General features: G+C 33.7%; 1 protein-coding gene across 1 annotated transcript; it reads right to left on the minus strand.

Annotated features, from left to right (window-relative positions):
• Window positions 1–129: 129 nt before the first annotated feature.
• Window positions 130–14,201, minus strand: LOC138332234 (uncharacterized). Its single transcript, XM_069280238.1, has 3 exons — window positions 12,942–14,201; window positions 10,712–11,614; window positions 130–2,367 (listed from the first exon to the last, which is right to left on the minus strand). Exons 1-3 carry the CDS (start codon window positions 13,366–13,368, stop codon window positions 2,192–2,194), a joined length of 1,506 nt encoding a protein of 501 aa, XP_069136339.1. The 5' UTR covers window positions 13,369–14,201; the 3' UTR covers window positions 130–2,191.
• Window positions 14,202–17,308: the final 3,107 nt, after the last annotated feature.

The following is a 17,308-nucleotide window of genomic DNA, read 5'->3' on the forward strand; positions in this document are numbered from 1 at the left end:
ACTCTCGCTGCTCTCATTTATTTCAATTGATATTTTTTTCTTATCATTAATTCTTGAAACTTGTACGACTTACAGGTTGTTAAATACATGGTGTTTTACTATCATGAAATAAAGAGAAGGAAGTCAAAACATGGTTATAGACAATTTATTATGTATCAGTTACATTCTATCAAGAGCTATGACAATGTCTAGAGATGTTGATGTGTGCACCATACGTTTTACTGTTTGACGAATGGACTGTTATTCACTAAAGCAAGGTAGATTGTTCTAAAGCACACTAACGTACAATCTACTTTCAGATAGATGATAACAATATATGAACTGTATATAAATAATAGTGTCGAAAATATATATGAAGATTATCTGAATGTGAATGGCAGACTTAGAACTTAGAATAAGAAAGGCAAATGAATGCAATATTTCAGAGATTTGAAAATGATATGATCGAAAAGACATTAACATACCTGATTTAATGCTCAAAGATTAACTTATTAAGTTGAAAAGAGTCTACATGAATTTGTAAGAATCTTATCTGTTAGAATAATCAATGGAAAAATAAATATTGTTTTATTGTATTGAACTAATTGTACATTAGGCAAATAATATACATAGATCTCTCCCATTCTTGGTTACATTATACATACATTACACATTTAGCATTATCCTCACTTAATGCTATCAATAAGTTAATCGTTCATCTCCAGCCCAATATCAACTCTTCCAGTAGCTTCAGCGAAAAGTCTATTGATATCGAAATGTGAAGAGTTGAATGACTTGCAAAGTCAGTGTTTCATCGTAACTGAATGGTTTAGTCGTAAAGCTGTTAAACTACGTACAATTGTTATGGATACTGTTACTTATCACCGATCTGTATCTTAGATTTATTCACAGCTCGCTCTCCGACAGGTAAAAATGTACCTTAAATTGTAATTACCTGTAGTGTTATTATATACAGTACACTTTCTTAAATTACATTGTTTGTTATTCTGTCATACACCATTCACTTGAACTATTTGCCTGTATTTCAGCACTTTTTGAAACGTATTCAAAAAAATAAAATTTAGGCTAGTCTTTAACCATGCTGATTACAAATTACTGTACAGTAATTGCATTTGAATATTAGACCGCCTACGTAAGCTCGACCAGAATTTCCCAGACACGTACAAGATTGACACTTCCAATTATTTATCACAGTTTGCTTGTAACGAAGGTAAAACGTCATGTTGGAAATATATATACAACAGCAATACATGTGTACAACCCTGGATAATAAGTCTTCAGTGAAAAATGCAGATTTCTTTTTTTTTGCGTCTGTTGCATTAAAATGTCATCTAGCTTACATTTGTGAAGCCATGGTTACGATAACATTTGGTCTCTGTTCTACTTGACGAAATGGTCCTATCGATTTTACAGTTATGTGTCCTGATCACAATTATGATATCATGTAGTCTCTCCATGACGAAAGTGTTCCTTCTGTTATCAATTTAAGTCACAAAGTCTGCTGCTATTCTTCTGATGGATCCACCATGATAAGTATAGCATTGCTGACGCCGTTCCTAGTGTTTAGATCTACATTGTATACTATAGTTAAATGGGCAAAATCGTAGTATTCACATTGTTAGAGTCATGTCTTACACATTTGTAAAGATTAATTGTTTTCGGGAAATCGTTTCCGCTGCGTTTTAACCCGATACATAAACAAAAACGGATGTCACTTTTGATGATAACGTACTCCTACATGAATATTAACATATACATGTTTAGCTATGTCTTCTCCAATGTAGTTTATATTACTGTTCTGCGAAAATGTAGCAATACTCTCATGAATCGATAGTCATGTGCTTTCACTTTTGGTATTATAAAGACTAGTAAATATATCACAATGCAGCTTTTGGTTACAAATGTAACTTCTCATATTTTGGCGTTGCTTTTGTTCAATCCACGAAACAAATCAGTATAAACCGTTGAGCAATAACCCCTGATATTCAGCACTAGTCTCTGAGTGATTTGTGAAATAGAGCATCCTTGCATTCAGTCTTTTTTACTCCATCGAAGCAAGTTTTGTCGAGAAACAAAGTATGTGATCTATAATTTGATTTCGACAAGATTTCCTTACTCCGTGCTAGGTTTAATTGTATTTCACTCTAAGTTCAATCTTTTCCCACGAAAACTTCCACCGTAATTAATACAATTATGTGACGATGATCATTCGACGCACATTTTCAGCCATCGTCTGCTTCTCCAGACTTTCGCGCGCTCTCTCCAGCGACCTATTCGAGGCTCCGTAACTAAGGCGTTGCCACTTGTCCCACGACTGCATGTTAGATGTTTTGGGAGAGTCCAGGGATGTCGGTCTGTAGGTTTGACCTGTAAAATATAACAACAGATTGATTAATCATAGTTGAAATGGTTGCTTTTTTAATGAAGATTTTGTTTGATCTGACGAAGTACAGTTTATTTGAAAATTTTATTGTATTTCTGGAATACCAATGTTAGTGGAAATTGTTTTACCTTAAAATATACTTTAAAAGTTCTTCCTTGTGATTCACAAAAGACATAAGATTGTACAAATGTTACTAATGTTCTTTGAAGATTCGCTTTATTTGCGGTCAAGTTGATTACCGCAAGCATATTAAACCGTGAATAAAAAGGAACAAATGTTATCGAAGATAAATTGATTAGAGTTATAGTTGTCTTCACGACGTTATGTCAATTCTAATATGACATATTAATCTTCTCAAAATCAAACAAGTAATGATAATATAGTAGCCTTTCAGTTATTAGAGGTTTCATACCGTTTGACAACACCAGAGAATTATTTTTATAACACGAAAACAGCATTTCTCGGTATAAGTTTTTTTTTAAAATAAGATAGGCATCTACATGTTCATACACGATAAAAGGTAACGAGTTTATTTCAATAGCGATACTATGGGATGTAATGAGGTATAAAATCTAATGGACTCGGAAGTATGAAATATTTTATTAGGGTTTAATTATAATGTAAAATTGTAACAAGAAATGAGATAATTTATTACTCTAATGGAATCGGTTCAAAGTTTTAACAGTTTTCTGATATATATAACACACGCCCTTTAATAAACATACACAATTAAAAATAACATTAATCAGATATGGATTGACACGAGTGATTTAAATGGCTGTCAATATTTATTAAAAAGGAAGACAGATATCGTATATCTTACGGTATTACTGAGACACGCTTCACTAAACTCTTCACTAAAACCAATACTTTTGGTGTCCAAAACGGCACCGTCCTTTTAATCGATATGTTCACGAAATATTTAAATGTAACTCAGACTGACGTGTTAAAAGCTCTTAACGGTTTTCTTTCACGTTACCTTTAAGATTTTTTTTATTACAACGTAATTCAATGTCCAAATAATTTTATGGGATAATTAGTTGCCCTCTTTCATATTTGAAGTGTCTTAATTCAAACACTGATTTATTAATGCATTGGTTCAGATAACATGGAAGGTTTCTTTATCAAATGTCAAATAAAACCATTTTACAATTGAAATACGTTCAGGTACTGTACACCTCTAATTGGAGTATAAAAAGGGAAAGAGTTTCACTATTACATGGAGACACAATTACATGGAGACACAACACGAATACATTTGTATACCGCAGCCTTCCAAAACACACACACCGCAACACACTGCACAAATGTAAGACCGTCCTTAAATGACCCTCACCAGATCAATCTATGGAATATAATGATAATTAAGTAAATGAGCTTTCTACGTTATCGTTTATTATGATTATTATTTTTATGTTTAATGATTGTTTTAAGCCTATAACAGATAAAGTATTGTTATAAACACAAGGTATATGAAGGGGAAGATAACAGAAACAACACACATAATACCGACTTTATAATTAGACGCTCCTGAGAATAATGTGCAGTACATGCCTGTCAAAAGTTTTGAGTGTGTGTTTTGAAGTGTTTACCACGAAACTTGCAGATAAATGATAAAAAACGTTAATAAATACATGCGAACGACATGATATTAGCAGTGTTATTACGAAAATACAAGCGTGACTTGGCAAACTGACAGAAATCTATTGTCAACAAAGTATTTAATATATTACTTTATGTAAATCTGCTATACGTTACTCATTTAGGGAATGACTTCCTTCTAGTTAAACGGTGATATTAACATACATTAACCTATACGAAATGGCGCACACCGATAAAATACATATTGGTATTGGTAAATCTTGTCGGTTGCAATATTAGAGAGTCGCCATTCACAGCAGAACCAGGTATACTAATATCCGTATTTGATTAATTTATTTATACTAAACGGTTTTTGAAATCTTATTTTATGTTATGACATTATTTACTTGTAGTTAAGAATATATTTTTAAAACTAGTAATTTCATAAACCAATTTTATGATTTTTGCCACCACTTTAAACAGGTATTAAATTTCACATTGGGCTCGAAACAAATAAATAAGAAATTAATCTCCTAAATCCTATTCAGACAATTAACATGATACTATAATGAAACGATATTGAGTGAAATATGAAATGTAAATAAGACATGCTGATACCAATGTAATTCTCTCAAAAGTAAGATAATATTACTCAACTCAATTAAAACTGTTACTCTCAAGTTTTTAACTGTACGTGAAGATTAGATGTTATTTCAAAACGGTAAATCATTATTGAAACATGAGTTAGTTTGATTGCTTGTCACGTTCATGGCTGGCACTTTCATTTTAAAAGTCAAAACATAATTACTCTAGGACTTATATTGATAGCAGGTGCATTCATTGCAAATAAAAGACTCTACCGTCTTAGTCTACTTCAACGAAGTCGCTCAAACAAAACAGTATAATATGATACTTCCTACTTCAAGGTTTATACTGCATTGCTTCGCATTAAAACAGTATTTGTTTAGTAAATTGGTAAAAAGAGAAGGATAATTGAGAATAGTTTTGTGTATTTAGAAGGGCAAGTTTTTCAGAGAGAAGCCACACTGGCACGCGATCAATTATCTATACTAGAGTACAAGGTTATCCTACTTAATAACTACCTGGTCTGTGCATTGGGTATCTGTGTCAGGGACAATGAGACCGTCTGGTGGTCAGTAGGACTGGATTCGAACGTATTGGGTTTATAACGGGTGGATTGAAACACGTAAGAAATATGAAACAGCAACGAACTATTTGTTGATTGGCGAGTTAAGCGTCCAAATAACAGCCAGGGTCATTTAAGGATGGACTATATTGTATGTGGTATGTTAAGTGCGTGTTTTGGGAGACTGCAGTATGTTCATGGTATGCCTGTGTTTAAAAGAGGAAGACTTTCCCGTTTACAGTGCTATCCCACTGAAGTAAACCACCAAATGCAACAAACGAGCACAACATAACCGGTCACACTATACTGACGACAGGCTTACCAGTCGGGCACTCACTTTAAATCATTTAAATTAGCAAAAGATAGATCAGCACGAATAAGTTATTATTCCCTGATCTGAAGTATATGATGAGTTTCGAAATAAATACACGACCTTTTAGCAGCTTCGAAGTATTTTCAATGCAAACATCTGACATACTATACAAATACTTTGACCATTTATTTGTCTGACAGAGACATTTGGCTGCTAGGTAATTGAGTTAGTTTATCGCTTGGAGCAAGAACAGTTATTTATTAAGTAAGGGTTCAAAATGTGATCGGTCTTCTAGACCATTTTATGACCATTAACATCTATGTCAAATAAGCATGCCTAATGAGGTTTAGAGACTAAATATGTTTATAGTCAAATAAGCATGCCTAATGAGGTTTAGAGACTAAATATGTTTATAGTCAAATAAGCATGCCTAATGAGGTTTAGAGACTAAATATGTTTATAGTCAAATAAGCATGCCTAATGAGGTTTAGAGACTAAATATGTTTATAGTCAAATAAGCATGCCTAATGAGGTTTAGAGACTAAATATGTTTATAGTCAAATAAGCATGCCTAATGAGGTTTAGAGACTAAATATGTTTATAGTCAAATAAGCATGCCTAATGAGGTTTAGAGACTAAATATGTTTATAGTCAAATAAGCATGCCTAATGAGGTTTAGAGACTAAATATGTTTATAGTCAAATAAGCATGCCTAATGAGGTTTAGAGACTAAATATGTTTATAAAAATCTTACAACAATACTGGGTAGCAGAGTAGAAGCATTAGGTTAGATCATGAGATAAAATGTCAAGACGGGAGTCAATGATTTATTAATGTGTGGATGTAAACTTGTACAAATCCAAATATCATATGTTTAGTTACTTTAAACAAGCTTTTTTCGCGGTTACTAAATTTCGCGATTTCAATTTCAAAGTATTTTCGCGGCAATTAAGTTTCAAGGAATAAAATTTGAATGGGATTTCCTATGAACCTAATTGTGCAAAAATATGGAGGATGATTATATGCGGATATAAACTTTCGATATATAATTAACCTTGATCGCGAAAATAGGACGGACGCAAAAGAAAGTTGGTTCACAGTAGTCATGGGCCTAGTTTCATCAGAATTTCTTAACTCTAAGGAATCCCTTAACTTAAATTTAGCCATTTGAAAAACATCACAAAAATCTTAAGTTAGGATCATTCCTTAAATCCTGTAATGCTTTCCTATGGAGAATTTTAAGTTAAGGAATTCATTAAATTTAAGGAATGTTAATGAAGCTGGGCCCTGACTGCCATTTTAGGTATCCACTTCGTGTTTTACTGAATATGATTGATTTTTTTCTGCTTTTATTTGAATTTTAATTCAGTCGGTACGTAGTGATATACGCTAATATTGAATAATATAATGCTCATCCTTTCTTGGGGATTGTATTCAAAGGTTTTAATAGACGTGGATATGTTTAAAATAATTTCATTAAGGAAAATCACGAATAAATATTACAATATCGTTGGTTCAGATTTAAATCACGCTTAATCTAGTACAATTGCTATCGTCTACACTCCGAACTTAAATTTAAGGAATGTTAATGAAGCTGGGCCCTGACTGCCATTTTAGGTATCCACTTCGTGTTTTACTGAATATGATTGCATTTTTTTCTGCTTTTATTTGAATTTTAATTCAGTCGGTACGTAGTGATATACGCTAATATTGAATAATATAATGCTCATCCTTTCTTGGGGATTGTATTCAAAGGTTTTAATAGACGTGGATATGTTTAAAATAATTTCATTAAGGAAAATCACGAATAAATTATACAATATCGTTGGTTCAGATTTAAATCACGCTTAATCTAGTACAATTGCTATCGTCTACACTCCGAACTTGTTGATCCTGAACGAGGCATATACAAGATTAATTCGTATCAAACAACGCTGACATGTCTGCTATCAGTAGATAGGTAAGTTTACACGTCCCTGATTTTAGATAGGCTTATCATCATAGAAATCTTCAACTTCAACACAGGGTGTCAAATCACTTTGTCCCCTGATAAACAAGCTGTGTAGCGTGAATGGCATGTACTCTTAACATAACTTGTAGTTCAATATTATATGATTTTACATCTATAGTCAAACCTGTCTATAAAGGAAACCAAAGGAACACTACAAAAAGGTTCTTTATAGACAGGTGTCATATAGACATATAGGTCAGTTATATACTAGTACATTGTACCAAATGAGGTCTGTCCTTGTAGACAGGTGTCCTTTATAGGCGGGTTTGACTGTATATTGTGATATAAATGTACATTTTACAATGATTATGATGTATGTTTTCTCTTTTTTGACAACAGGATAATATTGTTAAGTTGAGATTGGTTGTACATGGATATTCAACGTTTTCGAGATCAAAAGGCAAAACTATTTCACAGAAAATGCCTTTAAGACATAAATACATGTACTTCTATTTTACCACAAAATTTAAAAACATACATGTATATTCACTAATAATTTAATCTAAATTCAATCATTATTTATAGGGAAAATGGTACATTGATGTTGGACTCCTCGAAGATTCAAGGAGTAATGCAATGAGAAGAAATCCATTCTGGTAGTATTGGCGTGTTTTATTTTATCAACTGAATGGATTATATATTCTAGGTCAGATCCGGGTTTAGACATTTTCATTTTCCGCTAAACTTTAAAACTAATTTCAACGGGCAATAAAACCTACAATAATGAACTTCGTATTGTGATATTACATCTGTATTACATTTGTACTATGTATGTTTTGTTTCATGTGAATTGCTGTTCATATTCAAGCAATGTATTCTACCTATTTTGTCATCATGCACCGTCCGTCGTCGTCCGCCGTCCGTCGTGCGCCGTCCGCCGTCCGTCGTGCGCCGTCCGCCTAGCGTAAACGTTTTATTCAAACGACTTCTTCTCAATAACCGAAAGAACAAGGACACTAATGTTTGGCCTGTAGCATCCTGGGATGAAGGCTACCAAGTTTGTTAAAATGAATGACCTTGCCCTTCATTCAAGGTCACAAGGGTCAATAAGGCTAAAATCTTTAAATGACTTCTTATGAATAACTTAGAGGCCTAGAGACCTGTTATTGGACCTGTGACATGCTGGGGTGAAGGGCTACCAAGTTTGTTCAAATGAATGACCTTGCCCTTCATTCAAGGTTACAAGGGCCAATTAGGCTAAAATCTTTAAACAGCTTCTGAATATCTAAGAGGCCTAGAGACCTGATATTGGGCCTGTGACATGCTGGGATGAAGAGCTACCAAGTTTGTTCAAATGAATGACCTTGACCTTCATTTAAGATTATAGGGTTAAAAATGGCTAAAATATTTAAATGACCCCTTGTGAATTACTAAGAGGCCTAGAGACCTGTTATTGAGCCTGTGACATGCTGGAGTGAAGGACTACCAAGTTTGTTCAAATGAATGACCTTGACCTTCATTCAAGGTCACATGGGTCAAATAGGCTAAAACGACTATGCTCTATTGTGCTAATAGTCAGATGACTGTTGCCTCTTGTTTATATACACACAAATAAGATCAATACATAAGCAAATGTCTACGGACCTACCGTAGAGCCATTCTTTTCGCGGATTAAGGTTTTCGCAATTTGGTCTAAAAACAAGAAAATTAACTTTTGGAGATTTTAAATGTTCATATATATGATTCATACATTAATTACTATTTACGCGAATCAAATTTTCGTGATCATAGAAATTCCAGCGATAATAACCGGCTATACGGTATTCTATAGGACATACTGTATTTACAGTTGTATAAGGTTGGTTTTCCTTTCCCACTAGCGCGCTTAATGGAAATTGCCTCTATCTGTCCACATGACTTTCTTAGTGGCTATGCATACCAACTAGAAGACGTTCAGTGCTTAAATAACCGATAACACATCATATGATACGTGTATTTCCTTACATAACGACATCAAATCTTCATAAACCTATTTTACTGTTCACAAAACATCTGATTTGTGATGAATTTAAAGTAAATACATTATATTGATATATTGACACAAGTAGCGGTCGATAAACTACAAACACAAATATACGAACCAAAGTTCTGCTAAAGTAACAATAACACTTTGTTGTCCCCGGTATTCTTTCCTTAAACATATTATAAGAATAAACAAGTAGACAAACTAGCCCGCGTTAAGCCTTTAACGAGTTGCATATTTGCACGACACAAACATATATTTAGTTTGAATAAGAGATCAGACTGTTTATAGGAAGTTAATTGAAAGTTCCAACACTTCAAACACTAATGATTTAATGTCGTTTTGTATGGAAACACACTGCCATTGATTTGTATTAATTTCGTTTCGTTTTATATTTAGATTATTGATTTTGTATAACACATTGTGTGGACGTGTCTTTAAGAGAACGAGTTTTTAAGCCCCTGATTATATGGACACAAAGATATATTTGTCGCCACGGTGCTAGACAGGGGACATTTTGGTATACTTATTGATTTAGTTGATTATCTATAAAATAGAACTGTTCCTCTGTGTATTGACCAAGTCCTACATTTGGAGAAATATTGACCTAAGAGTCCAGTTGGGTCAATACAACTTTACGGTAATGTGTTTATATAGCACCTGGAGAAGAGATTACAGAAACATTACCAAACAAAATACACCTCAACCTTCATATTGTTATTATTGACCGCTGGTTTAATTTAAGAATTCAATAATTTGACTTTCGAAAAGTTTTCCGACAAAGATATGGACTAAAACATATTTCTACTGTTGACAGTTTCTTGAAACTGAGTCATTTGTAATTAAGGTTGGTGTAAAATTCAACAAATTGCGTAAAGAGAATATTTTTCCCGCAAAGTTTGATCCGCCAACAACATTCGTCATTTCATTAATGATTAGGATTCGAGTGTCGTTATTAAATGATACTAGCAGTGAAATGATTATCTGATATTGCATTTAAGTAGCTGCCCTTTGTTGACAGAAGCTAGACCTTTCTATAAAGACCATTCAGGGAACCAAGAAAACAATGTATTTAAATGGTCTTTATATGCAGGACATGTTATTTTGAAAATGATGAATTGGACCACCGAGAAAGTGATCTTATTAAGCAGGTGGTCTTTGCACAAAGGTGTTGGTTGTATTGTTATTGCGAAAATTACATGCAGTATATATGCGATAACTTCAACTTCCTTCTTATGGTACAGTATCCTAAACAAAAAAAAGTTCATGTAAGAAAATAATCAAATTTGTGATCGTCCAATACACGTACTTACCTCCGTTATCGATATCCTGCAGCAAGCCCGGTGAATATCCGTAGGCATGTACCATTTTCACGGTCATGGGGTTCAACTTGACGTCCCTGATCTTTTTGGCGGCGTTAATTTTGACAATCAGTTTCTTTTGAACGTCCTCGAGTTCATGCGTGTCGCGTTCATCCCTGTTGAACGCATTATACATGCGCGATGTCACTTTCACACTTCCTTCATACACCTTCTTAAGTTTGTGAACCTCTTTCTGGACTTCGTACCTCTCCTTTTTGATGTCCATCATCTTTTTTGTTATCATTTTAGCACGTTTTTCCAGTTGTTTAATGTCTTGTCTGATGAGGTCCGCCTTTTCCATGATCACATCCACAGCTCTCTGTGACGTTGTGTCTTTATGATGTAGCATTTCGAGAGTCTCAGCCAAGTCATCCTTATGCATCTCGATTTCATCATTGATGTACCCAAGAGTATCCGAATAAGCCATTTCCTGTTTCCGACACACTCTTCTGTCCGTAAGAGCGTGCTGTAGCTTCCCGTTGATTAGTTTTGAATTGAAACCAGCCCTTTTCACTTTCCCTTTCCGTTCCTCCGCGTTCATGTGTCGTCTGCGGATGGTCTCGGTGATTTCAAGCTTCTGCTGTATGTACTTGTTTGCCTCATCAAGAAGTTTCCTCGGATAGGCCTCGTCGGCTGTAACCCAGTCCTTGATCGGGGTGGTGATCCGGGGAAACACCTCGATCACTTCAGACATTAAGTGCAGCAACCTGCCGTAGTGTTTAACATATTCTTCAAAGTTGGACGCTTCGAATTCGCGGTAGTCTCGATACCGGTTTTCCAGCAACTGGATGCCGTTGAGAATGTCTTGTGTCCATCTCCCAGTCTGGTTCTCGTAATCTTGGGCTGCCGCGATTTCTGTGAATCAAATGGAAGGATTTGAGAAATGCATATGTAACTGTAAATAACGTGGTAAAACGAGTATGAAGATTATCTTTTGAATACAACAAGTAAGCGGTGATGCATATATTTTGTTACCCTCACTACGAAAATGATAGTCCTCTTCAAGATCGATGTAATTTCGCAATCGGAATTCAAGTTAACGTGATATGACTCGATACGTTTTCACAGACGTTATCAAAGACGTTTTCATTGAACGTTTCACGAGTATAAATCAAAGCCACAATGTTAACGAAATTTTACAAATTATATCCACTTTCTCGTTATACTGTTACTTTAAAACTAATGCTGGGAGTATTTGGCCTAGTAAAAAATCACAGGTATCGTGAAAATCAAGAATTTATTAAGCCCATCATGTCTGCTTTATTACAAAAAGAATGAATGTCCATTTGTTCTTGTTGCTTTTTGTATGTCATTTTTTGATACAAATTAAAAGAGAATCAGTTCCAAATGAGTAGTATCGATAGGATTACCGAAACAAAAGTTTACATTCAGAAAATTTCTCGACATCAGCAGCAATAACAATCAATGTCCAATACGGAAGTTACTGAAGTATAAACGAAATCTAATATGTAACCGACAATAGATTAGTAGTAGATCTAAATGGATTTAATAGTGCTTAATGTTGGCAAAAATATCTTTAAAAGTTGTATGTTTGAAATATCTAAGATCACAGACGATTGGTCTAATTAAAAGAATGTTCAAAATTTCATTTTATTGAAATCCAATCTGAAACACAGAGTCGAACAACCGACGTAGATAAATGGCCCCGAAAGGTTGTTTGCCGGCTCTTTAACGCATGCTATTCAAAGGCATACACACCGATGCTATGCTGCTTATTGTGGATCTTTTAAAAATTTAACTGTTGTTAAAAAGTTTTATTTTGTCAAATGGTCCATGGTCATTGAGGCAAAGACAACTAAACTAGGTGTTACCATGCTGGACAATTAAAATTCTAACTAACTGTGGTTTAGAATCACTGTATAATCAGGCAAGAAATAGGTAAGCTAAATGTACTTCGTTACATCTGCCTAAATTCGAGTGTGTCTAGGTAAAACAAGAATAACGAAAAAAGGCCTAAACAATTGAAACAGTTAATGATCCTGAATATAGGAAGTCTCGACAAAGACATTCCACCTTAATCTCCGCTTCCGACAACCTAAGACCGAACGGTATTTCTATTTGAAAAGTCAGCAGAATTCTCGAATCGGATGATCCTGTATAAGTTGAAACATCACTATACGAACAATTAAAATTGATAACTTTACGACTTTAGTCTACATACCTGTACAAGTCGTTTCCTGACAATAACTAAGACAATATTTCTGCACATGATCATTAAGAGCACATTGTAACCTTCTTCTGCCATGAAGAACCATCGTCTCGAATGCTTTGGCACGATTTACGACCCTTTTCAGCTCCCAGTACATCTTCTTGTTGTCATTAGCGACCGATTGCTGCTTCACTTTCTCCATGTGGAAAGCATATTCTTTATAGTTTGACCACTGTTTAATACCAATTTTGGTTTTCACTGCTGCGAGGTAAACTAGCCAATCGTCAACATGATCATCGTTTGCAGATTTTAACCATTTGTTGTAGAAGACCTCCAGTTCCCTTTCCACAGCATACACCAAGCTCATAGCCTTTCTCCTCTCAGACTCCAAAGACAACGGGTGACCGTCTGCAGAGGAGTAAGACGCTATCCTAAACATGATGTAAGTTGTGTGTCGAAAACCTCTCTAAATCATGTCCAATAGAAAATTATTTTGAATTTATCCCAAGCGAAAGTTTCTTCCCATAAATGATTTTCCGTTGCTAAAGCTTAGAAAACATTTAAATAAGTCCACCGCCTCCTCTACATCTATGTTGAAAACTAAAACTGTCCTTGTGTAATTTATCTGAAGCTAAAGTTTCATTTAAAATCTTCCACGGGAAAAAATCTGTTGTTTCTCCACGAAATTCCGATTCCAAGAGTAGGTTGTGTTGTGATTGGTTTAACCTCCTGGTTTAGCGTATTTATCTTAGCGCGATAGCACTTGTTCCAACAGTTAAATGTCAGAAAACATCAATATCCAATAGTCGGCTCTCTGTGCTCGACACACAGAGCCGATCTAACGGCACTTTTATCAAATAAAAATATGTAAATGTTCGTTGATGTGTTTACATCCGCAAGTGTGAAAATATTGTCCGTGTTTTATATCCGACCGTTTGATCGTTGTAATAGGTTCACCTCTTCTGAGTATTATCCCCCGGGGATAAGTAGAGTCCCCACACCTCACATGTACAGGTAAATATTCCTATCGTAGTACATATATACAGGTATGTTTACTGATACACCTGCCGATTAGACCCGTATGGTATTTCTTATGCTATAGACAAATAATCGTCCAACCTCCTTACACTATCTCGTTCTGTGTCATCTGGCTTATGTTCGATAGAGTTGTGTATTTAAAAATGTCCCTTTAAGTGTAGGCCTATATTATTCCACTACGAGTAAAGAAGGTTTATAACGTAAGTATCAATCGGTGTTCTATCGATAGGCTCTTGAAAACATGTTCCACGTTATACTCGTTGATCGTGTGTTTTCGAGAAGACGTGCTTTTGCCTTGGTACTGTAATCCCTGTACTTGGAATTTTATGTAATGATTATGTGAAAAGCCATTCACTTATTTTAAAGGACCAATTACCCGATTAACAAGATCAGATAAATAAACTGCGGTTTTCTCACGAGTGTTATCACATGTTTCCATTTTGGTTTTATTTTTATTTCGTCTCCAAAAATATCATTTCTGTTCACTCCAACCCCATCAGACAAATACAACAGGTTTCATTCTTGAAAAAACCCAACAAGACAGACCGTTAATGAGTATCATATGACCGTAAACAATGCAGCACTAATCAGACTTCTGCCTGTAACGATATACTTGCCGATATATAAGTATAAGTCAGTGTCCACTATTTTACTAAAGAGATAACTACACTACACTGTATTTCTTTTCTGTAACTCGATGATATTTAAATTTTATCATTTCAGTCTATGATATAGTTTGTAAATGTTATGAATATTTTTTGTTAGCAATTCGAACTTAAGTAAATAAAAACATGCCCAAAAGAAGCACGAAAGTGTAATAAACAGTACAATACTATTGATATCAATTTGATTTTTCACCCAGTGAAAAAGATGACAAGACATTCCATAAGAGTAAAATAAGTGCAAGTGTAAAGGTCTTCACGTTATTGTAATGTTTTTGTAACGTTATTGTAATGTTTTTGTAACGTTATTGTAATGTTTTTGTAACGTTATTGTAATGTTTTTGTAACGTTATTGTAATGTTTTTGTAACGTTATTGTAATGTTTTTGTAACGTTATTGTAATGTTTTTGTAACGTTATTGTAATGTTTTTGTAACGTTATTGTAATGTTTTTGTAACGTTATTGTAATGTTTTTGTAACGTTATTGTAATGTTTTTGTAACGTTATTGTTTTGTTTTTGTAACGTTATTGTAATGTTTTTGTAACGTTATTGTAATGTTTTTGTAACGTTATTGTAATGTTTTTGTAACGTTATTGTAATGTTTTTGTAACGTTATTGTAATGTTTTTGTAACGTTATTGTAATGTTTTTGTAACGTTATTGTAATGTTTTTGTAACGTTATTGTAATGTTTTTGTAACGTTATTGTAATGTTTTTGTAACGTTATTGTAATGTTTTTGTAACGTTATTGTAATGTTTTTGTATTGTTTTGTTTTGAATGCATGACATTTTTATGTTTCGTGTTTTTTGTTTAGCAATTTAAACCTAAAGCAGAAGATACATAAACACCAAAATAGTTTGAAAAGTGTTTTAAACAACATACCATGAATATCTTTTCTCAGATGAAAAAGCCAGTCATTGCCATAATTAGTGTGAAACAAGTGCAAGCATAATAATAACAAAAAGTCATTAGCTAAAGGTATTCTCAGTCAGTTAAGAAATTTTACGCAGGAACAAATTTTTGGCGTGATTTACATACACTGATAACAATACAGAACTTAAAACTGTTAGTATATAAACCATACACACGATACTCATCACGGTTGAATCCATCTAACCGTCTACACTTTTGTTATATAAGAAGGAACAATATTCAAATTAGGCCACTTATATGGCCACACACAATACAATCGTTCACAAAGGAATAAAAGCATTAGGTTCAAAGACATGTTATTGAGTGTACATGTACATAGGGTTGTCTAACGTTATCCATATTTAATGTATGTCCGGTTAGTCTTGTCTAAAAGATTATACTAATGTGTACCCATAAAATAACTTGAAGACAAAAGTTTAGAATTGTTATGAAAAAGGTCAAACGACTTTCCAATGAATTTAACTCTTGCAATAGACGAAATTAAAAAAAAAATATGTATAATATTTAAAACGGTCATTTTGTGTGATATGAGCATATGTAATTATAGTTTATTTCTGTTTTCCAATATATTATGTAAAATAGTAAGACTTTTTAATATGTAAGATATATACCTATTGCAAATACCTAATTTAACACGACAACAATGTAAGAAAAACTTTAAAAATCATTTGCATTTTTTAAGGCTTTTATATTTCAACAATGAAATTGTTAGTTGTACTGAATTGGATGTCCAGTAAAGACATATCAACTTATAATAACTTAAAAAAAAAAACTTCGACTTCGGATAAACACCAAGTTGTAGCTAAATTTAGAGTCAGGTCCCAGTCGAATTATTTCTATAAATACCTAATCCACCACCGCTGACGTCGTATATAATGTTATGACACTAAGTGATCGGTAAGTACACTTCATGTCACGTTGTTTATGTGAACCTGATTGTATAAATACCTAGTAGTAAGGTCATTACGACAGTAAACCATAGTGTACCTATTTTAATGTGATACATATTTATGCCATTGTTAACGATTTTAAATCCTTGGTGGAATAATATGTTTTCTTTTTAATGTGTTATTGATATTGAAATATTCCAAATGACCAAACAGTGACGTATTTAAGATTTTTTTGTCAGTGTCAGAATCGTAGTTATGTCAAAACTAAGCATAATTTGTGTAATCCATGTTATCCTTTAAAGTTACCTTAAATATGTATAAAGCGGACAAGGAATTTAAGGCTCAACATCTTTGCCGGTCTGATCTTCCTCCGATTACCACTCGTGTCATCGTAATGTTCTCTATAGCGGAGTTTTGTCCATCGGCCTTTACCCTTCGAGTAGCATTGGTTGAAAAGAATAAATAATGTGACATTGAAAGTCACTTTATTGTCAAACACTACATACATGTACGTATAGACATAGAATCTAAGTTTCAATAACTAATGTATTTGTAATATTAGCTGTCATTAAACTAGGTTAATTAGCATTGCCCATTGTCTTTTATTGCCCTTGTATTACCGATGCAGTGCTAATTCCACGAGTGTATATGAATATATACTTCTTTCGGGGGTTCATATTTTGTGTAAAGTTTGTTAAAAAGATCATTCCTTTACCAAAGTATTTTCACCTGAACTTAAAACCTGAATACGTGTTGACCTTAATATTAGACACAGAGTTCATATGTTGACCATTTTCTTTTAACCTGACTGATATGATGAATGCTTCCTATGTACATTTAATGTTATAAATTTAC

This window comes from Argopecten irradians, chromosome 9, assembly GCF_041381155.1.
Source record: "Argopecten irradians isolate NY chromosome 9, Ai_NY, whole genome shotgun sequence".
NCBI classification, from domain to species: Eukaryota; Metazoa; Mollusca; class Bivalvia; order Pectinida; family Pectinidae; genus Argopecten; species Argopecten irradians.